At 47.7% G+C, this 26,799-nt stretch overlaps 1 protein-coding gene across 1 annotated transcript in view; it reads right to left on the minus strand.

The window, feature by feature from the left end:
• The window catches only part of LOC139234092 (all-trans-retinol 13,14-reductase), a 45,313-nt gene extending 20,065 nt beyond the window's left edge, over positions 1 to 25,248 (minus strand). The window contains 6 exon segments of the mRNA XM_070865020.1: positions 1,371 to 1,566; positions 7,109 to 7,350; positions 10,333 to 10,515; positions 14,535 to 14,626; positions 18,793 to 18,815; positions 25,138 to 25,248. Coding sequence (XP_070721121.1) covers positions 1,371 to 1,566; positions 7,109 to 7,350; positions 10,333 to 10,515; positions 14,535 to 14,626; positions 18,793 to 18,815; positions 25,138 to 25,248 — 847 coding nt within the window.
• Between the last annotated feature and the right edge of the window lie 1,551 nt (positions 25,249 to 26,799).

Consider the following 26,799-nt stretch of genomic DNA (forward strand, 5'->3'; position numbering starts at 1 on the left):
CGCTTGATTGGTACCCTATCTTAATCATTCACTCCCTCCACCACCGGCGAAAGGTGCCTGCAGTATGTACCATCTACAAGATGTACTGCAGCAACTCGCCAAGGCTTCTGTGGCAGCACCTCCCAAACCCATGTCCTCTACCACCTATAAGAACAAGGGCAGCAGGTGCATGGGAACATCACCACCTCCACGTTCCCCTCCAAGTCACACGCCATCCTGACTTGGAAATATATCGTCGTTCCTTTATCGTCGCTGGGTCCAATTCCTGGAACTCCCTCCCTACCAGCACTGTGGGACTACCTTCACCACACGGACTGCAGCGGTTGAAGGTGGCGGCTCACCACCACCTTCTCAAGGGCAATTAGGGATGGGCAATAAATGCTGGCCTTGCCAGGGATGCCCACATCCCAAAAAATTCTTGTCTATCAGTAGTTGGTTCTGTAAGATCTTTAAAAAAAAACAATTGCTTGTATGACTCCTGAATGGACATTAGAAATGTGGTACGCTCACCGTGGGAGGTGGGAATATCCTGGTCGCGATATGTGGCAATTGTGTAAATGTGTTGATTGGATTTTCTTACTCAGTGAAAACAAGATGGTTATGACTTCCCTAGAAATGTCAACCATAGGAAATCTTCCTAATGTCTTTGTGATGTTGGTGCTCATGGGGATCATAAGCTGCTGCAGTGCATCCTGTATGGAGATGGTACACACAGCAGGTACGGTATGTCAGTGGTGGAGGGAGATGGTACACACAGCAGGTACGGTATGCCAGTGGTGGAGGGAGATGGTACACACAGCAGGTACGGTATGCCAGTGGTGGAGGGAGATGGTACACACAGCAGGCACGGTATGCCAGTGGTGGAGGGAGATGGTACACACAGCAGGCACGGTATGCCAGTGGTGGAGGGAGATGGTACACACAGCAGGCACGGTATGCAGATGGTGGAGAGGGGGGATGTTTAAGCTAGTGGATGGGCTGCTGATCAAATGCATGGTGTTAAGCTCCTTGTGTGAATCATTTATAAATCAAGAGTCATAAAAGCAGGAAGAAACTGCGATGAAGCAAAATATTTGGACAATGCGAGGAAAAGATAGAAAGTTGCTTTGCTTTGCATTTCTGAATGTGTCTGCGCTATCAAACCCAAGTGAAATGCTGCTATGTTCACTCATACATTGTGATGGCTGCCCCAAGTAAAGACGTCAGTGATGACTTCGAAAAAAAAAAACAGAATACAGAAATATACAGGAGGTCATCTGAATCAGCATCTGAAAGACATTAACAGGTTAACGTGATCGTAATCTAAGGCCTTTATCGGTGATTTTACCTGTTTGAGAAGAGTAACATGGGAAATAGAAACCTCCCCTTACCTGTAAACATGTAACAAAACACTGCTCTGAGATCCTGGTTCTCAGTCAGTTCATTAACCACCTCTGCAAGACTTGTGCTTGCAACCTTAAATATCGCGGAGATCCAATGGACAACGTCTGTGCTGACAAGAAATTTGGCTAATGGGTCGGGGATCATTTTCAGCATAGCCATCAGAGATACTTGTTTTGAAACCCGCTGCAAAATCAAACAGAGTTAACGAAAATGTTGCCATTTCGTGTTCTTGGAACTGAATTACAAAGTACACTTTTAAGATATTAATAATGATCTCTTCATAGATTATTTAGCAAAAGAATGTACAACTGCAATACCCTCGCTGTGCCTCAGTGAAGCTTCACTTCGCTGTGGATTGACTATGTCACGGAATGGAATATGACTGACCCTCATGAATCGTTACTGTGTCTCAGGTCGACACAGATTACTCTTTCAAAGAAGGAGACCGGACATCACCTTTCTTTTAAAAATGAACATTTAACATCAGTATCCTTTTAGTGATTTGAAAATCTTTATCTTGCTTGAGTACTAAGGTTTGCAGAGTTACTTTCGCTCCAATTGTGTGAGGGAAGTGAAGCAACATCGGCAGAGATTCGGTCGTTTAACTCCGCCGCAACATTCTCAGGGCTGCATTTTCAGTCTTCAGTCACCCGTGTTAGTGTCCCGGAGGGGCAGCAATTGGCAGCGGTAAGCACTCCCGGGCGGGCGGCCGGGACATTCGGTGCAGGTTTCGATGGGGCGTGGAGCATTACCGCCTAGAAGTGGCGAGGTGCTGTGCAATACCCCCGAGTCGCGAGACCGGCTCGATTTTTGGCTGCCTGACCTGTAGCGCTCCATAGCGCCCTGGTGGGAACGCCAGTGAAAGCGGGCGGTCCGAGCTGTAACGGCCGCAGTGGGCTAAGTAATGTCCACCTCAGGTAAGTGTGATTGTTTTTTTTTGTCATTTATGTTGTGGTGGTGTGAGTTATTTATTGGGAATGTTTTTGGTGGGTTTTTTTTTGTTCCCCGTGACCCCTCTTATAGTGCTCCGAGGCCGGCTGTTTAACTCGGGATTTTCACTTGCTCAGCCGGCCTAGCGCCCTAAAAGAGGTGTGCAATGCCTCCCTTAGTGCTCCGCTCCAAACATCCGGGTCCAGTTGATGGATTTTGCAGCGACAGACGTAATCCATTTGCCGGCGCAAAAGTTACCGCTCCGCCCGGGACACCACCGCAACAGAGGCACGACTGAATTTCTCCCCCTCAGTGTTTTATCTTTTTCCATTTCTCCTCTCCTGAAGACACTGATTTCTTGCTGGGCCAGTAGTATCTTAAAGCTAATTAGAATTCTCATTACCAGTTTTTAATTTTTAATTTTCGTGATTAAGTAACAATCAGGCATTTTAAAAGCAACCTGTCTCCTGAAGATTCAAACAGGATAAGGACATTCACCTGACTGGGCTGATCTGAAAGCAATTATGAGAGAACAAACCGCGGAAGACTGTAGGCGGCGGTGAAGTGTTCAGATGGGGATGATGCACAGTAACTATTTAAAGAGTGTGCAAAATGAAATGAAGACAAGGAGAAGCAGTATTGTGACTTTAGCAGTATCCCAGATTGTCCCACCAAATATGGAGGGAGGAATTGGGCTTTGTCGCGCCTGATTTCGGAGCGTGAAATGAATGTAACGGGGACAGATTGGGGTTGGTGAAATCTCACCCCTGATCTTTCCCGGAGGTTCGGCAGTTGCCATATTGGTTTGGGCGACTTTTAGTTGTCCCGGGCAGCTGCCTGAATGGAGTGCTCAGACAATTAAAATATGCAAATTAGAGTCCTTCGGCTGATCAATTGCAATTGTGGAATTGCCATTTCACTGGTTCCTAGGCCCGCTCGGTGATTCTTGGCTACAACAGTAGTCAGGCAATCTGCATCACCAATATTTATAGTGAGTTTCAATTGCACTCAGGTAAGTCTTTGGTTATTCATTTCAGGCTGCTAGTGGGCTTGGTGGAGTTTGTTTAGACTTCTGTGGCTGAGATATTGGTTTGGCAAAGTTTTGGAAAGTGACTTTTTGCATCTTTAGCACTTGGTCTGTGCAAAGGGCTTCAGCTATTTATTGTGGAAAAATGGGTCTGCTTCTGGGTCTGCCTTCGGGACCGCTGGAAGAGGAGGAAAGAAGGCAAAAACGTTTTGCATTTATATAGCACCTTTCACAACTTCAGGACATCCCAAAGCACTTTACAGCCAAGGAAGTGCTTTTGAAGTGTAGTCACTATTGTAATCTAGGAAACACAGCAGCTCATTTGGGCATAGCAAGTTCCCACAAACAGCAATGTGATAATGACCAGATCATCTGTTTTAGTAATGCTGGTTGAGGGATAAATATTGGTCAGAACAGAAGGGAGAACTCCCCTGCTTTTCTTCGAAATAGTGCCTTGCCAGCGATGCCCACATCCCATGAATGAATAAATAAAATGTTTCAGGCACAGGGAATGAACTCTGAACAACGACCCCCCCTCCCCCCCACCCCCCAAACAAAAAATGCACGCGCCCAAGTTTCTGGGCCATTGGGGGTGAATTCGACTCTTGCCCCGGTTGGGGGCGGTAACCTCTCTGGGGCCGGACATTCTGTGCCCGGTGCAGAAGTTCTGCCCCGGAAGAGAAATTCGGGTTACCGCCCCACACAGGAAGTGGAGAGCAATGTCGCACGTTCCACTTCCTTTCGGGGTGGGATCGGGGCGCTACAGGGCACTACGCGGGCTCTCCAGGTTGCACTGACGTGTTTCAATGCCCCTCCCCTTCTGTGAATTGGGGGGGGGGGGGTTCACTGCGTGCTCTGCAGGCCCTTTGATGGCTTCCACTGGGCCACCGGGGATGAAACTTGCCATGCTGTGCTGCACGATTGCAGCCCGGACCCCCATGACCTGACCGGTGAGTCGGGGGGGGGGGGGGGGGGGGAAAGTGACGGCATATGGGGCAGTGGACTTCCCCTTTAACTTTCACCCTGGCTTGTGACCTGTGAAGCTGGCGCGGGCATCGCCCACAGCGGCCTCATGGGGCGCTGGCCAATTTCCGCTGTGGGGTGGAAAGGATTCGGCGCATTCGCTGATGACGTCATCATCGCTGGCACAGCCGCCCGGGACGCTCCCTGCGGGGTGCGTGCTAATGCATTCGCGCCTCTGCTAATTCCCGAGCAATTTCGCTGGGGCTGGCAGCCACCCCCCCCCACCCCGCAAACCCCCCCTCCATTAATGCCCCCCGGAGATGCCAACAGGAGGTGCACAACAGGGAAATATCGGCCCCATGATCTTTTATTGCTTTGATACAACTTCACATAACCGAAGCCCTGTCATTTTCATTATGCAAACAGCCTAAACATTTTGAACAAAGTCTCCTGTAGTAGTTTAAATGGCAATATTCTGCCAAACAATTTTGGAACGTTAATGTTTACGTGTATAGTTATAGCTATTTAATGTTATATACTGAATTATTCAGCAAAATATGTTATCAGCGGAGATCTCTTAAAAAAAGCCGTGAGACACAGCTAGTGACCTGTAGGTGGAGCTAGAGGGCCATCTGAGAGATGAGTGATGGATAAAGCTGAAACCATTTATACTTTTGCTGACTACATTTGAAAAAAAAATTTACATTAGTAAAAAAGAACATAAATGACAAAATGTGCAGAAAATATTGGCACAATTTAGGTTTCATAGTTTTGTTTAAATCACTTCCACGACAGACGGGTAGTCCAAACAGCCCTTCGAGCCTGCTCTGCTGTTCAATAAGATCATGGCTGATCTTCTACCTCAACTCCACCTTCCCGCACTGTCCCTATATTCCTTGATTCCCTTAGTGTCTAAAAATCTATCGCACTCTGTCTTGAATATACTCGATGACTGAGCACCCACAGCCCTCTGGGGTAGAGAATTCCAGAGATTCACCACCCACTGAATGAAGAAATGTTTTCTCATCTCAGTCCTAAATGGCCGACCCCTTATTCTGAAACTGTGAGCCCTGGTTCTGGACTCCCCAGCCAGGGGAAACATCCTCCCTGCATCTACCCTGTCAAGCCCTGTAAGAATTTTGTATGTTTCAATGAGATCACCTCTCAGTCTTCTAAACTCTAGAGAATATTGGCCTAGTCTACTCAATCTCTCCTCATAGGACAATCCCCCCATCCCAGGAATCAGTCTGGTGAACCTTCGTTGCACTGCCTCAAAATTTGCAGATGAAACAAAACTTGGAAGTATAGTGAACGATCAGGAGGGGAGTGATGGACTTCAGGAAGACATAGACAGGCTGGTGAAGTGGGCGGACACGTGGCAGATGAAACTTAACAAAGAAAAATGTGAATTGATGCATTTTGGAGAAAGAATGAGGAGAGGACATATAAACTAAATGGTACAATCCTAAAGGAGGTGCATGAACATAGAGACCTGGGGGTATGTGTGCATAAATCGTTGAAGGTGGCAGAGCAGGTTGAGAAAGCAATTAAAATGGTTTATGGGATCCTGGGCTTCATAAACAGAGGTATAGAGTACAAAAGTGTGGACATTTTGATGAACCTCTATAAAACACTGGTTCAGCCCCAACTGGAGTATTGTGTCCAATTCTGGGCAGCAAACTTTAGGAAGGATGTGAAGGCCTTAGAGAGGGTGCAGAAAAGATTTACGAGAATGATTCCAGGGATGAGGGACTTCAGTTACATTGATAGACTGGAGAAGCTGGGGTTGTTCTCCTTGGAGCAGAGAAGGTTGAGAGGAGATTTGATGGAGGTGTTGAAAATCATGAGGGGTCTGGACCGAGTAGATAGAGAGAAACTGTTCCCATTGGCAGAAGGGTCAAGAACCAGAGGACACAGATTTAAGGTGATTGGCAAAAGAACCAAAGGCAATGTAAGAAAAAACTTTTTTTACACAGCGAGTTGGTTAAGATCTGCCGGAAAGGATGATGGAGCAGACTCAATTTCATCTTTCAAAAGGGAGTTGGGTCAGTATCTGAAGGAAAATAAATTGCAGGGCTACGGGGAAAGGGCGGGGGAGTGGGACTAGCTGAGAGTTGGCATGGGCTCGACAGGCTGAATGGCCTTCCGTGCTGTAACCATTCTATGATTCTATGACAATCCCCTCATCCCAAGAATCAGTCTAGTAAATCTACATTGCACCGCCTCTAAAGCAAGTATATTCTCCCTTAGATAAGAAGACCAAATCAGTATGCTGAAGAAGCTCCTTGGAGAAGGAGGTATGATTATTGCCAGGATATATTTTACATTAAATACACTTAGAATGGTAGAAACTTACAGCACTGAAGGAGGCGTGCCAGTGCTGGCTCTTTGAAAGAGCAATGGTGCTCAGTCCCACACCTCGCTTTTGTCCCTATCCCCGTCGGTTCTGCATCCTCAGCTACCCGTCCAACTCCCTTTTTAAACAATTTATGGAACCAGATTCCGCCATCTTTTCAGGTGGAGCGTTCCAGATCCCGGCAACTTAAGCTGAGATGAATGATGTGTCTGACAACAAGTTCATTGTAAGTGAATATTGTTAATGGCATTATTTAAACCAGGGATGAGAACAAGAAGAGAATGTATGTCAGAAATGCATAAGAGATCGATAGAAATGCTGAGGAGGATGGTGTACATGTATTGCAAACTAATTAGGAGCTGATTTTTCAAAAAGAAAAGTACCTTGGTTTTGCCTGATACCAATGTTTCAATGATACAAAATGAATACATTTGTTGCCATAAAATTACCTTTACAAGTTCCATAAATTTCTCTATTGCTTGTTCCTCCTTTGGAAACTGTCTCTTCAAAGCATCAACAAACTCTAGTTTCCCTCTGTGCAGCTCATATTCATGACAGTTATCATTTTTACCCAGGATGATAGTATCGTATTGCTCATTCATTCGAACCCATTCCAACTGTCCCTCAGTGATTTGGTCGATGATTACTCTCAGCAGTCCACATTCATGCATTTGTCCTACATAATGGATACCTGAAAACATAGGAAGTATGGATCAATAATAATCGTTTCTTATATTAAATTTTATACCTACAGACCAGGTTCTCAGATTCCCAGTCTGTGCTGAACTCGCTGATCTCATTCTCAGGCAGCAGTTGGAGCAACAAAGGAAGATGGTTGTGGTGGTTGGAGGTCAATCATCTCAGCCCCAGGACATCGCTGTAGGAGTACCTCAGGGCAGCGTCCTAGGCCCAACTATCTTAAGCTGCTTCATCAATGAACTTCCCTCCATCATAAGGTCAGAAGTGGGGATACAGCAAGACCTGGATGACATTCAGGCTTGGGCTGATAAGTGGCAAGTAATATTTGCATCACACAAGTGCCAGGCAATGACTATCTCCAACAAGCGAGATTCTAACCACAGCCCCTTGACATTTAATGGCATTACCATCGTCGAATCCCTCACCATTAACATCCTGGGGGTCACCATTGACCAGAAGCATAATTGGGCCAGCCACATAAATTATGTGGCAACAAGAGCAGGTCAGAGGCTGATTATTCTGCAGTGAGTGTCTCACCTCCTGACTCCCCAAAACTTTTCCACCATCTACAAAGCACAAGTCAGGAGTGAGATGAAATACTCTCCACTTGCCTGAATGAGTTCAGCTCCAACAACACTCAAGAAGCTCGACACCATCGAGGACAATCAGCCTGCTTGATTGGCACCCCATCCATCATCTTAAACATTCACTCCGTCCATAACCGATGTACCGTGGCTGCAGTGTGTACCATTTACAAGATGCACTGCAGCAACTCGCCAAGGCTTCTTCGACAGCACCTCCCAAACCCGCGACCTCTACCACCTAGAAACACAAGGGCAGCAGGCGCATGGGAACATGACCACCTGTTGGTTCCAGGACATATTTGCCAGAAGTTTAATTTGGAGGAGTGTGGGGGAGCTGGGGGAGGGAGCTGAAATGTGGTTGGGAAACCAGGGAGAGTGGGTTTCCCCACAGGCACTGCCGAACTTAATGGCAGGGCCTAATTAGCATTTCAAATCACTCACTCCCACCCGCAGCAGCCAGATGGAAAGGCTGGCTAGCGTTCAGGTGGATAGGCCTGTGGGCACCAGGCTGCAGAGAGGAAGTAGGGAGGGATGGGAGTCTGGCGGGGGAGGCCGTAGGGTGATTAGGGGCCAGAGGGCGGAGGTTGAAAGGCTAGAGGGAGGGTCGGGGGCTAGGGATCGGAGGCCAGAGGGGAGGATCGGAGATCGGAGGCCAAAGTGGAGGATCGGAGAACGGAGGCCTTATGGGAGGGTGTTGGATGCTTGGGGGGCAGATTGGAGGTCCCAAGGGGTAGATCGGTGGCCTCGGGGTGAGATCGGGAGGGTCGGGTGGTGTTGTCCGATCATGGGGGAGGGGTGGAGGGGTGTTGGCGAGGCAGAGATGCTGGATCCAGCAGGGATGGAAAGGCACTTACCTCCTGGATACAGCAGTCCTCGCCTTCTTTTAGCTGGCAGGTTTCCCGCATCCTGGGAAACCCAACCAGCCAGAGTCAAATTTAAAATGACGAATCAACCTGAGGCATGGAGACTCATTTTAATATTTAAAATGCCAACCTGCCTCCTGGGACCTGTTTTTACTGTCCGCACCAACCTCTCCCCAACCTGCCCTGCCTCAGTTAAAACCGAAAGTGGGCGGGTTGGGGTCGGGATTCAGATTTTTAACTATTGAATCTCTAACCCGCCCCCAAACCACATGCTTTTTGGTGTTGCAATTCCCCCCGTTGTTGCAGAAAATGATCCTGAACACACTCAAGAAATTCATTGTCTTTCTGACATGAGCTGGTATGCTTATCCCAATCTATATGAAAGTTAAAATCCCCGATTAAAACCATTCTGCCTTTGCTACACGCTTGTCTAATCTCTGCATTTATACATTCTACCACTTCACAGCTGCTACCAGGGGGCCTGTACACAACTGCCACTATAGCCTCTATCTGTTCCAAGACTCTGCTGCCTGCATCCTATGTTATTTATTCATCAGCACTCCATTCAATGACCCCCTACTCGCTTACTGTCGTGCAACAAACTAAATTCAAAATCTATTTCCTGGTTTACAAATCCCTTGAGGCCTTGTCTGTTTCTGCCTCCACAACCTCCTCCAGCCCCACTCACAGCTCCTCTGACTCTGGTCTTTGGTGCATCCAAAGGCTGCTCTTTTAGGGGGCAGAGCATTCAGATACCTTGATACCACTCTTTCCAACTCATTCCTGAACGTTTTTACCATTTCTTTAAAATCTTTCTCAAACTCTTTCTTCTCAATTGCGTCTTGTCATTTCTCCACTTCTACTCGGTGCCTGCCCTTTCCGATGTGAAGTTTCTTGGGATGTTTTATTACAATAAAGAAACTTGAGTTGTGAAAGTTTTCTTCCACGCAAGATTGTTAATCAAATCAAGAATATAATCCCATTGATCAAAAGGCACAGTCTGATCTTCAAGTAAAGGAAACAAGAGACCAACAGATAAAGATCAAGATGCCAGATATGCCTAAACTATTATCATAAAGAAGTAGCTAAGTGATTTAGTAGCCCATCTATTTCTGTTACTATCATTACAAGATGCACAGCAGCAACTCACCAATACTTCTTCGGCAGCACCTCCCTAACCTGCGACCTCTACCACCTAGAAGGACAAGGGCAGCAGGCGCATGGGAACACCCCCACCTTCAAATTCCCCGCCAAGTCACACACCATCCTAACTTGGAAATATATCGCCGTTCCTTCCTCGTTGCTGGGTAAAATCCGGGAACTCCTTCCCTAACAGCATTGTGGGAGCACCTTCACCACACGGACTGCAGCGGTTCAAGAAGGCGGCTCACCACCACCTCCTCTAAGGGCAATTAGGGATGGGCAATAAATGCTGGCCTTGCCAGCGACACCCACATCCCAGGAACAAATTAAAAATAAGAGAGATCATATGCAGCATATTCTGAGAGCATTTTAGAAATGTATTACCAACATCAAATTCAAATCCCGTTTCAGTGAACGTGTGGCAACAGCCTCCAGCCTGGTCATGCTGCTCCAGCACCAGAATACGTTGCTCAGCTTTGGCCAGAACCGCGACCACCATCAGTCCTCCAATTCCACTGCCAATCACGATGGCATCAAGGCGCTTGGGCACTTTGCCTGTGGCAAAACCTGAAAAGACAAGGCAAAAGGAGACTATTTAGCACTGACGGCAACACCTTGTGACCTTGTATACCAACTTTGCTTTGGATTAAAACAGCCCATGGTGCACAATGTGGACACACTTCCCAAAGATTCCTGCTATTCAAAAATTGAAAGACCCATTCCCAATCATATAATTGAGTGCCTCCAGTAGTTGTGTGCTGCTGAGTAAATGCCTGTACTTAATTCAGATACATCAGTAAAAAATGATGAATGTTAGATGAGCTTAGTAAAAACTCAGTCACACCCAGGACACATACAATTTAGAGTAGCTCAACAGGGCCTAGTAAATTGGCTTTTAATTAAACAGGAAGCTATATTGTGATGGAGAATTTGTAACAAGTGGGAGCTTGCTGATCATTCAGTATCATACATCAATTTCACCGCCAGCAGGTCTTCCCTCATTAGGAATTCATCACAGAGAATTGCTTATTGATTTTATTTTTTAATAGCGAGCTCCCTCAATAATTGTGTGGGAAAATGAATCAGGCCAAACTATACCGACCAGGAGTTTGTAGGACCTATCACAAATCAGTTTTGAGTTCAGTGATCTCCAGTTGTTTGGGGCAGCAGATGTTGGTGCTCTAATTGGCCTCAGGATCATTGAACTGAGGAGCACAAACAAGCTCTCCTCATTTCTATCCAGTGACAACTGCTGGAACGTACAATTGTGTGGACATTGGGTGAGGACCGGATTGCTGTCGAAGGATGCCCTCCGTGATTGAACTATCTGCCAAGCCAACATTGTTATTTGGATCACAGAGGGTGAATGACTCCAAACAAGGTACTGGAGTGTGGCCAGTTCCCATGGAGCCTTGCCTAGCAACAGTGAATGCCTTCAGGAAAGCAAGGAAGAAAATTGGTTGTTTTCATTATTAAAAAAATGCTTTATAAATAGCATATGTTGCTAGATTTTCATCTGAAGTCAGAGTAATCCTATATTTAAAATAGACTAGAACAGGAAATAATTGATTAAAATGAGGATTGAATATAACGGGTCTTCTTATTTCAGTACAAAGATGGCCGCGTACTTTGTGTGCAGTATGTGAATCTGACTGTCGGTCAAATTCCAAAACCTAAAAATCTTTATCTGATTTCAAAACTACCAGGTCTATTCATATTAACTGTAGGCCGGCAGCCTTTTGAAATAGTTACTCTTTAAGCCACATTACATTGAAGCCTAGTGCTTATCCTATCTTTCTATGATCAGAGAACATAAGAAATAGGAACAGGAGTAGGCCATATGGCTCCTCGAGCCTGCTCCGCCATTCAATAAGATCATGGCTGATCTGATCATGGACTCAGCTCCACGTCCCTCTCCATAACCCCTTATCCCCTTATTGCTCAAGAAACTGTCTATTTCTGTCTTAAATTTATTCAATGTCCCAGCTTCCACAGCTCTCCAAGGCAGCAAATTCCACAGATGTACAACCCTCTGAGAGAAGAAATTCCTCCTCATCTCTGTTTTAAATGGGCGGCCCCTTATTCTAAGATCATGCCCTCTAATTCTAGTCTCCCCCCATCAGTGGAAACAATAAAATCTCTAACAGAGCAATCAGTAATAATACTTGAGAAGGATGTGACAGCAAAGTATCTGTTTGTCACTGTCATCATCATAGGCGGTCCCTCGAACGAGGATGACTTGCTTCCACAAAAGTTCACAGATGTTTCAATGAAGGACCCGATGTTCCAGTCCTGAACTCCAATTGAGAGGGTGGAAGATGCCTGTGCGTGGATTTTTTTAATGTGTGGTGACCGTTGCACACCAGCCACCACACGGGCTCAACAGAGCTAGGTCTTTATCCAGTGGCAAGGGTTAACGAGGACGACTGGAGACCTGCTCTGCTGCACGGACCTAGTGCGCACACATATCGCAGTGTGGGCTGGCCCGTGTTGACCCTGGGCCCTCAGCTCTTCTGGGCCCCGTACCCTCATTTGCTGCACCTTTGCCCATGATGTTCCAGGGCCTAGCGCTCCAGCTCTATTTATAGCCCCGACCACACCTACACTCAGAGGAGTAACTTGCATGGGGTGGGCCAATCGACACATGTTTGGCTTAAACAAATATATTGGCCTATAAATTCGGCCATGCAGTGCTGCTATTCGTATCCTAACCGGTCTATGAAGCCCCCAATTTGGCAGGCAGGACAGTGTCCACCTTATTGGAAAGGAAAAAAAAATAGGCGTCCAGATCCCACGCCTGAAACAGAGGCACATGCAAATATGGGGCTGAAAGCCTGGTTGAGTCCTCCCAATTTTACACTCAGTAAAATTAAACCTTGGCACCGTTTGCAACCTGCAAGGTAAGTGTTTCACATTTACATTCCTGAATGTGGAGCCTGGAGGAGCAGGAGTGGTCCTTCCGACACCGCGTTCAATCAATGCTCGCCATCACTCCGACCCCCGCACCCCCCTCCCCCACCGCGATTTGCACCGCACTCGATACCCACCAGCCTCCGATGCCAACAGACCTCCAATCCTTCCCTCCTGGCCTTGATCCCAACCCAGGGCCGAGGGAGTTAAATTCATGACCTACGATTCAGTTCCACAGCAGGCAATGCACTTACCAACTGAAGGAAGCCAAAACAGAAATGTTATAGACATGAGGGGGGCCGAAATTGAACCCCACCCCAAACAGGGTGCACCTACCATTTTTGAAATTCATATCATTGACATTTTTGGGGGCTCAGGGCAATGTTCTGGTTGGTGGGCGGAAGTGCTCTTGCAGCGGCTCACCTGTCCCAACCAGTCATCAGCGCCGTGCTGATGACATCATCACACTGATGTGTCACAATGTCCCTCCCCTTCCGTTAAAGGGAAGGGCCGCTGTGAACTCTGCAACCACTTTAGTGGCAAACATTGGGCCACCAGGGAGGGTTTCGGCCGGGCCAGCGGCCTGGCACACAAGAGAGGGTGTCAGGCTGCCTATTGGCGTCCCGGCCGAAACTGCGGCCATAATTATTAGCCTGGCCTGGCAGTCAGCCGACAAAAAAATAACATGGAGTTGACGACTGTTGTGCATGCATGCCTATTTACTGTGTGATGTCTGTAACACTATTATGCAACACTGAATGTACCCTTACACTGTACACACCTTGCCTGTACACCAGAGGGTGCTGCTGCTGGAGACTTAAGGGTTGCCTGCACACTGCAGGTAACCCAGTATAAAAAGGAACACACAGCTTGTTGTCCTGACTCAGAAGCTGCAAATAAAGGATTACAGGTCTACCCAGTTTAAGTATCAGACCCTGCCTCATGGAGTCATTACTAAAGGTGCCTACATACACTGTCTACAGACAGTGCCACCTCCTCTTTAGGGCCGGCTGTGCCACCAAGCCACAAAAAGGGTACCAACAGAAAAAGCTGTTGGGGGCACTGACCGGCAGTGGCACTGCTCCCGTGGGGCAATTCCGAGAAAGGAGCAATTTCCCGAAGGGCAATTTCGGGAAGGGGTCGCCACCGGTGGATAAGGGGTCGCGCGTGCACGCCGTGGCGGGAAAACGGGGGCAGCAGTCCCCTACACCGCTCCAAACCTGAGGAAGGGCAATTTTTGAAATGGCAGCCCCTCCACAGAGCGGCCATTCCGCACTGACCCAGGGCCGCTGCTTTCAGGCGGCCAGAGACCTGATAGAAAAGGGCAATTTCAGCCCCTTGCCCTGCATAACATTGCTGAGACCACGATATGAGAATGAGGCCAGAAAACAGCTGGGCTCTGCTTGTGCTTGCTACAGCTTTACAGCCAGCTACATATTTTAAAAATTTAGTAATCAAAATAAAAATGCTGAAAAGTACTTCTCCTGTCTGGAAGGTTCCAAGCACCAATACCCTGATGGTTTCTCAAGTTAAAATTCCCTTGTTTGGCCAGAATTATAGCACAGAACTCCTGTTATTAAAACCTTAACTCTGTCACATACATGTTTCATTCTGGTTCACGGACCTGCAGATTCTTAATGATTTGCAAGATGCTAATCAATGTTGAATTGACATACCTCGCTTAAGGATTTTGTTCCTGGCATCTTTGTCCACTACCAAAGGTTGGAGTGGTTTTCTGGTGTCAACAGCAAAAGGGTTTGGACCTGAACTGAGAAAAAAAATAGAATAAAATAACTAAAAGTAAAAAGGAGCACAAGAAACAGAAAGAGCAAATTACTGATTGAGCCGCAGCTGACAGCAATGTGATGAGGAGTCAAAGTCAAACAAAAATTATGGGCAAGGGCCAACTGGAAAGAGATAAGGACCGAGAATGAAAACAGAGTCTTGTGATCTTTTTCTAATCCACAAATAATAGATTTATGTAAGAGCCTTTTAGATCATGTAACGTCATTCCCTCCCTGCCGAAGCCTGAAAAATCCAAGCTTTACTTGAAAACAATCGATGTTTTGTTGTCAAAAAGCAAAAAACTGTCGAAATTCTTAGCATCAGTTTCAGCAATTCAAATAAACCGAGCCTCAACTTTAGGCCCGCGAGCATTTGCAATGTCCTCCACCTATCCAAAAGCCGCTGGGAATTAAAATCCACCCCGATATCTCCCAAATCTTCCTTCACCAATTTATTAAGGATTAAATAATACAGAAAATGTTTATGTCATTGCTAGGACAAGTGCATAGGGCAGACTAGTGACATGTATTGTTGAATATGATTTCAGTCTAGTAATGCATATTGAGGAACTGTCCATGACCATCCTTAATTCCACAATCAGCTCTGTATTTTTGAATTTCTATTCATCATCTCCCAGTTCTCATCTATGTGCTGCCCCTTGGTGACATCATACAAGAACACAATGTCAGAATTCTCCTGTATGCAGATGACATCTAGATCTACCTCATCCACGCTTTTGTTACCGTCAGATTCAAATATTCCAATGCTCCCATCTTCAACCCCATGTAAACTGGAGCTGATCCAAAACTTTGCTGACTGTATCTTAACTCACACCAAGTCCTGTTCACCCATCACTGCTGTGCTCACTGACCTACATTGGCTCTCACTCCAGCAACGCCTCAGATTTAACATTCTCATCCTTGTGTTCAAACCCCTCCATGGTCTCTCCCCTCCATAGCTTTGTGACTCTTCCAGCCATACAACCCTCCAAGAACTTTGTATTCCTCCAATTTTGGCCTCCTTGGCATCCCCAATTTCTTCTGCCCCAACATTGGCCTCTCGTAGGGGCAGCAGGTAGATGATTTCAACTAAAAATAAACATTAATCATTATATGATTTCAACACTATCAAGTAGTGCGATATTGTTCAAATTAACTTTAGGCAGGCAACCTTTTGAAACAGTTAGGGGTAGAAATTTGGTCGCACCTCTATTGCGATATTAATCCAGGCCGAGCGGTAAATTTAGCGCCGGGAAATAATTTGCGACTCTAGCCACAAAATTCATCAGCTGGGCCCTGAGTGTGGGGTGGAGCGCTGAGGGAGACATTCCACATCTCTTTTAGGGCGCTAGGCCTGCTGAGCAACTGAAAATCCTGAGCGAAACAGCCGGCCTCGGAAGGCCCAAAGAGCGGCTTCCGTGGAAAAAGAAAAATCTGTAAAAAAAAAATAATCCCACCAAAAACTTTCCCAATACACTACTGATGCCACATCAAAATAAATCGCAAAAATAAAAAAAATAAAAAAACAATCACACTTACCTCAAGTAGACATTCCTCCCCTCACTGCGGTGGTACAGCTCGGACCACCAGCTTTCACAGGCGGTCCCCACTAGGGCGTGTTACACGTCGCTACAGATCGGGCACAAAACAAATTTCGAGATGGTGTCGCAACTCGGGGCGTTGCACGCTGGCTCGCTTCTCCCGGGTGGTACTGCTTCGAGCCCCTGCTAACCCGGCACCGAATGTCCCGGTGGGGAGCCGGAAGCTGGCCACCAGCCTGGAAATGCTTCCCGCTGCCATTACCACCCCTCCGAGGCGAAAACAGAGCCGGCAATAGACCGAAAATCCAGCCCGAATCTTTAAGCAATACTACAGAGCAGCTATATTCAGCCTGGCCATCAGCTGACTAGACCCTAAGCTCAGAAATTCCCCCTCTGAACCTCTCTCTCCTCTTCTAGGATGCTTCTTAAAACCTACCTCTTTGACCAAGTACTTGGTCACCTAATATCTCCTTATGCGGGTTGGTATTAAATTTTATCTGATAACGCTCCTGGAAGGAATGTTTTACTACCGCCAAATAATGGGCAAATAAATGAAAGTTGCTGTTATTGAATGGCCCCCTATGCAAGGTACTGGAGAGCTGTCACTTCCCATTGAACCTTACGCAGCGAGCTCCGGGGGTAGAAATTCACCTCAGCCAGAAACGGAAGAGGCAATTTCAGCTCCTTGGTGTCTTCAGGAAAGGAAGGGACAAAATTGGGAATTTGTTTTCTTCATAAAGAGATGTTTTATATCGGGAAAGTATTAAATAGCATATGTTATTTGATTTTCAAATTCTAGTCAGTCTATTTAGAATAGACTGAAACATGAAAAAAAATGTTTAAAATTAGTGATTGATATAATGGGTCTTTTTACTTCAGTACAAAGCTGGCAGTATATGTTCAAAACGGAGTGTCGGGCTGCTTGATGGCGGCCGGAGCACGCTAGCGCTGCCATCGTAGAGCCGACACGAGAGTCGGCAGGTGAAAAAAGATGGCGGCCTGGGGCGCTGGCGTCCTCCCCTTTAAGGAGCGCGCCGAGAGTGGATGTCGGCCAGCTTAACGTCCCGCCAGCCTCATGGCCCATTGGGTCATTTTCCCCTGCGTTAAGGGGTCAGCGTGGGCTGTGAAGGGTTGCCGCGCACAGCGATGATGTCATCGCCGGAAGCGCAGCCTCCCGGGGCGTGAACCGCGGGGTGCGGTGCTGCCATTGCAGTGCCTCCACAAACTCCCGAGCAATTTCCCAGGAGGCAACAGCACCACCCTCTCCCGGGCGAAACGTTTCCTCCGCCCTGTTAGCACCGGGAGGCACTAACGCGGCTATAAAAAGGGGCAATTTCGCCCCCCTTAATCTTTAAGCCACTATATTCAGGGATCATAGCTGGAACATTAACATCTCCAACATAGCAATATTACAATTAGCGATAATAAGTCAAGTGACGTAGCAAGAGCGGAGCGAAGCCGCGAGGACTCAGGCGCATGTTATTCTCCACTTGATGTAAACAGACTCGAGATGCCCTTTTTTCTAGAGATGCATTCCACACACGAATCGGGGGCGAAAAAAAGGAAAGAGCACCAGCTACACGAGGCGCAAAAGAGCCAAGAAGTAGCTAAACTGCTTAAACTAGATAATTTTTTCCAACTAAAATCTCAAGAACATGAAGATGAAGGCCAAGACGACGCTGTGTAGTCAACTTCAACAACGTCATCATCATCATAGGCAGTCCCTCGGAATCGAGGAAGATTTGCTTCCACTCTTAAAATGAGTCCTTAGGTGGCTGAACAGTCCAATACAAGAGCCACAGTCCCTGTCACAGGTGGGACAGATAGTCGTTGAGGGAAGGGGTGGGTGGGACTGGTTTGCTGCATGCTCTTTCCGCTGTCTGTGCTGGATTTCTGCATGCTCTCGGCGACGTGACTCGAGGTGCTCAGCGCTCTCCCGGATGCACTTCCTTCACTTAGGGCCGTCTTTGGCCAGGGACTCCCAGGTGTCAGTGGGAATGTTACACTTTTTCAGGGAGGGCTTTGAGGGTGCCCCTGTAATGTTTCCTCTGCCCACCTTTGGCTCGTTTGCCGTGAAATAGTTCTGAGTAGCGCGCTTGTTTTGGGAGTCTCGTGTCTGGCATGCGAACAATGTGGCCTGCCCAGCGGAGCTGATCAAGTGTGTTCAGTGCTTCAATGCTGGGGATGTTGGCCTGGTCGAGGACGCTAATGTTGGTGCGTCTGTATAATAATAAGTAAGGGGGAAGTGATAGCAAAGGATCTGTTTATCATCGTGCACCGATGCTGAGTGGAGTAACTTCTATCGGATAGACGCCTGTTGGCATGCTTGGATTGTACAAATATAATGGGGGGAAATTGTGGGCGGAAGCTTCCTTTGAATGAACGCCTCCAACCCGAAAAAAATTACGAAAATACCTGGTGGAGGTTCCGAAGGAACGTAGGATTGTGGTCGGAGGCCTGCATTTGCAGTCCAGCGTACAGGAACATGTCCCCCAGGTACGTATCCGTAACCTGGGATCACGTGGGCCTGGACCACCAATCACTATGCAGTATTCTCATTGATAATAATGGAAACTCAGTTTGTATGAGCTCCCATTACTATCAATGACAATACCCCCCAAAACAAGAAACACAACACAATAAATTAAAAAAACACCTCACCTATTTAAAATTAATTGAAATTGAATGTAATTAAATGTTTCAGAAAAAAAAATATTTGTTTAAATTTTATTTGAATGTGTTTTAATAGGGTTAAAAATAAACTGATTTTAACGGACAGTGTTTTTAATATAAAAATGAGTGATTAAATTTAATTTTTCTACGTTTTAAAACTCTTAGGCTGATAAAAGTAAGCCATACGCCTGCTTGTACCAGGCGTAAGAGTCTGAAGGACATTTGCTGGGCAAGAGTTGGGCAAATAGCACAATCCCTGCCGTGCAGATGTCCTTCTTGTGGGGATGTGTAGCATCTGTCTAAAGAAATTCTGACAGATTGCAAAAGCTGATTCTTGGCGCGTGCACATCTCTGCCGAGAACCGGCATTTGCGAGGCCTCTTCAGGTGTGTGCGCACATTGTGTGCACCTAGCAAGGCTGCAATTTTCGGCCCATTGTAAGTTGTAATACTATGGAGTGGAACACATTTCAAATTGCTACTCCCAGTTATTTATCAAACACTCCCAGTTCAAGTAAAGCATATGTCAGGTACAAGTTCAAATTTTCCGATGATATGGCTTCGAGTCACTGCAGAACAGCAACCCCTGCTGTACCAATGTTGTCATGTATCTTACATTATTATATATAACTGCATCCTAACATGCTATACATGACTGTAATAAGATATGACCTGTAACCACCAGCATACCTTACCACCAGGGGTGCACTTGCAAGAGACAGGTATATAAGGACAGGTCTCAGGCAAGTGCAGCATTCCAGAGCTGTGAAATAAAGGTGCAGGTCCAGAGTGACCTTGACTTCACTACATGCCTCGTGTGCATCTGTACTGAGGGGACAGGACTTTACAGTGGCGACGAGTTACGGGATTACAGAATCCACAGATTGGCGAACAACGGATCAGATGAAAATTACAATGCAGGAGACAATTGGGAGGACTTTATAGAAAGGCTCTAGCAAAGCTTTGTAACCAAAGACTGGTTAGGCGACGATAAAGCAGACAAGAGAAGAGCCCGTCTCTTGACCAGCTGTGGCTTGAAAACATACGCTTTAATGAAGGATCTGTTGGCACCCGAGAAACCAGCAAGCAAGTCGTTTGAAGGATTGAGCACACTGTAAGAGACCACCTGAAGCCAGCGAGCAGCCTACACATGGCCAGACACAGGTTCTACAACTACAGACGCTGTGTGGGCCAGAGCATACCCGACTTCGTGGCGGAACTTCGGTGGTTGGCTAGTTTATCTGAGTTCTCCGATGAACTGAGGAGAGAAATGCTGAGAGACTTTTTCATTGAAGGAATAGGCCACGCAGGCATATTCCGAAAGCTCACAGAGACCAAGAACCTGACCTTAGAGGCAGCAGCACTGGTTGCACAGACATTATTGGTAGGGGAAGAAGAAACGAGGTTGATTTACAATGCAGGTATGACAACTAACGAAATATCGTAACAAGAAGTTCAGAGCACTAAACAAGTTGCTACCCCCACACACAGACAAAACCGGGAGAACAGGCTCTCGACAGCAGGCAGAAGCCATCAAGAGCCACAGGAATGGCCGTTCACACCTCATCAACCCACAATGCGAGCAATCAACTACAAACTGAGAGAAGCTCAAGAGAGATCAGCCAGATGCAGCTCATTCTTTGGGAACACTTTGAACAATGGAACAGGCCTGTGCTGGAGGTGTGGGGGTGGGCACTCATCAAGGGGATGTCGATTTCAGCAGGCTGTTTGCAGAAATTGTGAATATACAGGGCATTTGGCCCGCATGTGCAAAAGAATGGCAGCTCGGCTGATATACAAATCGGATGGGTCGGAAAGTGGACCAGAAGATGGTGGGGACAGTACCCGGGACACCGGTGTACAGCAGGTCAACACGATCAATGGCCGCTGCTCCTACAACAGGACGCCTCCTATAATGATGAGGGTCCTACTCAATGGGATATCTATCAACATGGAGCTGGATACGGGAGCGAGTCAATCTCTCATGGGCGCTCAACAATTTGAACAACTGTGGCCATATAAAAGAGACAGACCAAAACTCACAAGGGTCGACACCAAACTAAGGACCTATACCAAAGAAATCGTACCAGTCCTCGGCAGCGCCATGCTCTATGTCACACACAAAGGGACAGTGAACCGACTTTCCCTGTGGATTGTCCCCGGAGACCCCCCAGCACTGCTGGGGAGAAGCTGGCTGGCAAAACTAAACTGGAAATGGGATGATGTCCATGCCATGTCATTAGAGGAACGGTCCTCCTGCTCAACAGTTATAAAGCGATTTGAACATCTCTTTCAGCCAGGTGTGGGCACTTTCAAAGGAGCCAAAGTCAAAATCTACGTCACACAGGATGCTAGACCGGTCCATCACAAGGCCAGAGGTGTACCCTATGTGATGAGGGAAAAGATTGAACACGAACTAGACAGGCTTCTGCGGGAAGGCATTATATCACCTGTGGAATTTAGCGACTGAGTAAGTCCCATCGTCCCAGTCATGAAGCCTGATGGATCCGTATGAATCTGTGGGAACTACAAATCTACCATAAACAGAGTCTCCCTACAGGACCAGTACCAGTTGCTCAGAGCGGAGGACTTATTTGCCACATTGGCTGTAGGTAAACTTTTCTCAAAATTAGACCTCACATCTGCATATATGACGCAAGGATTGACCGAGGAATCCAAGCTACTCACCGCCATCAACACACATCGAGGCCTTTTCATGTACAATCGATGCCCATTCGACATCAGGTCGGCAGCTGCCATATTCCAGCGCAACATGGAGAGTCTGCTCAAGTCCATCCCGGGGACGGTTGTATTTCAAGACGACATACTTATCACGGGCAGGGACACCGACTCCCATCTCCGTAATTTGGAGGAAGTACTAAAGCGGTTGGATCGGGTTGGCCTACGAGTCAAGAAATCCAAGTGCCTGTTTCTCGCACCTGAGGTTGAATTTTTGGACAGAAGGATTGCCGCTGATGGAATCCGCCCAACAGTGTCCAAAACAGAAGCAATTCGCCTGGCACCAAGGCCCCGGAATGTCTCAGAACTGCGCGCCTTTCTCGGGCTACTCAATTACTTTGGGAACTTTATGCAGAACTTAAGCACGCTGCTGGAGCCTCTCCACGTGCTACTCAGGAAGGGGTGCAATTGGTTTTGGGGGGACACCCAGGAACGCGCCTTCAATAAGGCACGCAACCTTCTGTGTTGCAACAGTGTTTTGACTTTCTTTGATCCAGGTAAAAAGCTAGTTCTCACATTCGATGCGTCAGCGTATGGGGTCGGGTGCGTTTTGCAACATGTCAATAGTGCGGGCAAATTACAACCCATAGCTTATGTCTCCAGGTCACTTTTGCGGGCGGAGCGCGGGTACGGAACGGTAGAGAAGGAGGTGCTCGCGTGCGTGTACGGTGTCAAGAAGATGCACCAATACCTTTTCGGGGCCAAGTTCGCGTTAGAAACCGACCACAAGCCCCTCACGTCCCTCCTATCTGAGAGCAAGGCAATAAACGGCAACGCCTCGGCGCAAATTCAATGGTGGGCACTCATGCTGGCGTCCTACGACTATACCATAAGGCACAGACCAGGCACAGACAACTGTGCCGACGCGCTCAGCAGGCTACCCCTGGCGACCACGGAAGGGTCTGACGAACAGGACTGTGAGATAGTCATGGCAATCAATGCCTTTGAGTCCACAGGTTCGCCCATGACGGCTCACCAAATCAGAGCCTGGACGGCCAGCGACCCCACGTTATCCTTAGTAAAAAGATGTGTCATAACCGGTGATTGGGCAGAGGCTCGCGATGCCTGCCCCGAGGAATTAAAACCCTTTCACAGGCGCATGCATGAGCTATCACTACAAGCAGACTGCCTGATGTGGGGGAAGCCGAGTAGTCATGCCTCTGCATTTATCCGGGAGCTCCACCGCGAGCACCCGGGGATCGTTCTCATGAAGGCCATAGCCAGATCCCACGTCTGATGGCCTGGTATTGACGCGGACTTGGAGCTCTACGTCCGAAGGTGCACCATTTGTGCCCAACTCAGCAATGCCCTCAGAGAGGCTCCACTGAGCCCCTGGCCCTGGCCTACCAAACCGTGGTCGTGGGTGCACGTAGACTATGCGGGCCCATTCATGGGCAAAATGTTCCTCATAGTTGTAGATGCATTTTCAAAGTGGATCGAATGCACCATTTTAAACTCGTGCACAACCTCCACCACTGTGGAGAGCCTCGCAACCATGTTTGCAACGCACGAAATCCCTTACATATTGGTCAGTGACAATGGTCCGTGCTTCACCAGCGCAGAATTCCAAGACTTTAAAATTGACCACAGTATAAATCACGTCAAAGACGGCACCGTTCAAGCCGGCCTCCAACGGCCAGGCGGAGAGAGTAGTGCAAATCATTAAACAAGGCATGCTTAAAATTCAAGGTCTCACGCTGCAGGGTCACCTGTCACGACTGCTGCTGGCATGCAGATCTCGTCCACACTCATTGACTGGGATTCCCCCCGCGCAACTGTTGATGAAAAGGGCTTTAAAAACAAGGCTCTCATTAATCCTCCCAGACATGCACGAAATCGTTGAGGCAAACGCCGTAAGCTGATTGAGTACCATGAAAGAAATTCGAGGGGTAGATGGAATGAGATTGGGGACAAAGTATTTGTACTAAACTATTGCAGGGGTCCCAAATGGCTTGCAGGGACAGTAACGGGCAAGGAAGGAAACAGGCTACTGGTAGTACAAATGGACAATGGCAAAACTTGCCGGTGGCATGTAGACCAAGTCAAAAGCAGATTTACCAACAACACTGCGGAACCAGAGGCAGACTACAATGTGGAACTCGCACCACACCTGGTGGACAGACAGAGGGAACAACCTGAGGAACAACCAGCAGACAGCCCAGACGAGTCAACAACAATCACACCAATCGAAACAGACAGCCCAGGCGAGATACCAGCAACCACACCCAAAGAAAAACAGGCACCAAGGCAAACAACAACCACAACTCACACGCTCCACGCGAGAGCGTAGACCACCTGAGAGACTGAACCTATAAAGACAATAAGACCTTGGGGGAGGGTGATGCCATGTATCTTACATTATTATATATAACTGTATCCTAACATGCTATACATGACTGTAATAAGATATGACCTGTAACCACCAGCATACCTTACCACCAGGGGTGCACTTGCAAGAGAGAGGCATATAAGCAGAGGTCTCAGGCAAGTGCAGCATTCCAGAGCTGTGAAATAAAGGTGCAGGTCCAGAGTGACCTTGACTTCACTACATGCCTCGTGTGAATCTGTACTGAGGGGACAGGACTTTACAAATGTGTCACTTCAATGTTCTCACCAGCCATCCTTGTCTGCTCACTGAGTGAGAGTGACAAATTGTGGACCCTTGTGCACAAGGAAAGAGGTTGAGACCTCACAAACATTTCACGCATCTTTACCTTTAATGGAGAGAGAAAGCTTTCATTCAATCAATGATTCTTCTGAGGTGAATAGATAGCCTGATAAACTATTGTGCTAGCCAGTAAATACTGGGATTCCTTTTATTCAAGAGCGTTTCCCTTGCCCCAATCGGATTTGACTGCAGTTCTTTGTCTGCTTTGAAGTCAAGGATAAGGTAATGTATATTTTTAAGAGAAAGTCTTCCCAAATATTTGCTTGAAACGTGCAAGGAGCCATCTGTTGCACGTTTCAAGCTCTGCTTGATGGTTTGGACTGCCCTTTCCGCTTGACCATTGGATGCGGGCTTGAATGGGGCAGACTTGACATGCTTAATGCCATTGTGGGTCATGAAGTCGTTGAATTCTGAGCTGGTGAAACATGGTCCGTTGTCACTAACAAGGATGTCAGGCAAACCATGAGTGGCGAACATGGCTCTGAGGCTTTCAATGGTGGCAGTACATGATGACATTATGATACATTCAATCTGTAAAGTCCTTACTCTACAGCATGAAACCACACGAGGCACATTCCAGGGACAAGGCCACTCCGTGACCTTAACTCTTTATTACCGCACTCCAGAAGTGATGACCCTGCGTGGGACCTCCCTTTATATACCTGAGTGGTCAGGTAAGGAGTGTCTCCCACAAGTTCACCCCCTGTGGTCAAGGTGTGCATCTGAGTTGAGAGTATACAGTAATACAGTGGTGTTACATTGCAGGTACAAACATGACATCACCTTCCCCCCGCAAAGTCTTATTGGGATCATAGGTTTAGTCTTTCAGGTGGAGGGAGCGCAGGCTCAGTGGGGCTCTGGTTGTTAGGCACTGACGTGAGTGGCTGTCACCTGTGGTGATTCCGGCCTGTCCGAGCTGACCTCAGCAACTGTGCATTCCTCTGATTGCTCTTGTTGCTCGTTCACTGGCGGTATTGTGAGCTCCATCTCATGGTCTTCTTCAGGTTCCTCTGTGTCATTGCTGAACCTTTTTTTTACTTGGTCCAGATGCTTATGGCATATCTGGCCATTGTTGAGTTTTATCACAGTGACCCTATTCCCTTCTTTGTCAATTACGGTACCCTCGAGCCATTTGGGCCTCATGGCGTGATTGAGGACGAATACCGGATCATTTATTTCTATACATCTCCCCCTCGAATTACGATCATGGTACTTGTTTTGTGCCTTACGCTTGCCCTCAACTATGGGTGGATGAGGGACAACCGAGTTTTGAGTGTCCGGTTCATGAGTAGCTCTGCGGACGGGACCCCCGTGAGCGAGTGCGGGCTGGACCTATAGGCCAGCAGGAGGCGCGATAGGCGGCATTGTAGGGAGGGTCCTTGAATCCTGAGCATCCCTTGTTTAACAATTTGGACAGTACGTTCCACCTGGCCATTGGAGGCCGGCTTGAACGGCGCAATCCTGACGTGGTTGATGCCATTGCCCGACATAAACTCCCAGAATTCATAACTCGTGAAACATGGGCCATTATCACTAACCAGGATGTCCGGCAAGCCATGGGTTGCGAAGATCGCACGTAGGCTTTCCACGGTGGTGGATGACGTGCATGAATTCAGGATGATGCACTCGATTCATTTTGAGTACGCATCTACAACGATAAGGAACATCTTCCCCATGAACGGGCCCGCGTAGTCAACGTGAATGCGTGACCATGGCCTGGTGGGCCAGGACCACAGGCTGAGCGGAGCCTCCCTGGGGGCATTGCCCAGCTGGTCACATGTCGTGCACCTGCGAACACAGTGTTCCAGGTCTGAGTCAATTCCGGGCCACCAAACGTGTGACCAGGCAATGGCCTTCATCATCACAATGCCTGGGTGCTCGCTGTAGAGTTCCCTGATAAATGCCTCCCTGTCCTTCTGGGGCATGACTACCCGGCTGCCCCATAGTAGGCAGTCAGCTTGGATGGCGAGCTCATCCATCCGTCTGTGGAACGGTCTGACCTCCTCAGGGCATGTGTGTGGGTGCCCAATCCCCAGTCAGGACACATTTCTTAATCAGGGATAGGAGGGGATCCCTGTTTGTACAGATTTTGATCTGGCGGGCTGTGATAGGGGAGCCTGCACTGTCGAAGCCATCGACAGCCATGACCATCTCAGCGCTTTGCTCAGCTGCCCCCTCAGTGGTGGCCAGTGGGAGCCTGCTGAGCGCGTCAGCGCAATTTTCAGTGCCGGGCCGGTGCCGGATGGAGTAGTCATAGACCGCTAGCGTGAAAGCCCATCGCTGTATGCGAGCTGATGCGTTGGCATTGACAGCCTTGCTGTCTGACAACAGGGATGTGAGTGGCTTATGGTCCATCTCTAATTCAAACTTCCTACCAAAGAGGTACTGATGCATTTTCTTTACACCATAGACACATGCAAGCGCTTCCTTTTCAACCATCCCATAGCCCCGTTCTGTTTGAGAAAGTGACCTGGAGGCATAAGCCACAGGTTGTTGCTGACATTACTCTGCTGCAACATGCACCCAACCCCATAGGAC

Source organism: Pristiophorus japonicus, chromosome 21 (assembly GCF_044704955.1).
Source record: "Pristiophorus japonicus isolate sPriJap1 chromosome 21, sPriJap1.hap1, whole genome shotgun sequence".
NCBI classification, from domain to species: Eukaryota; Metazoa; Chordata; class Chondrichthyes; family Pristiophoridae; genus Pristiophorus; species Pristiophorus japonicus.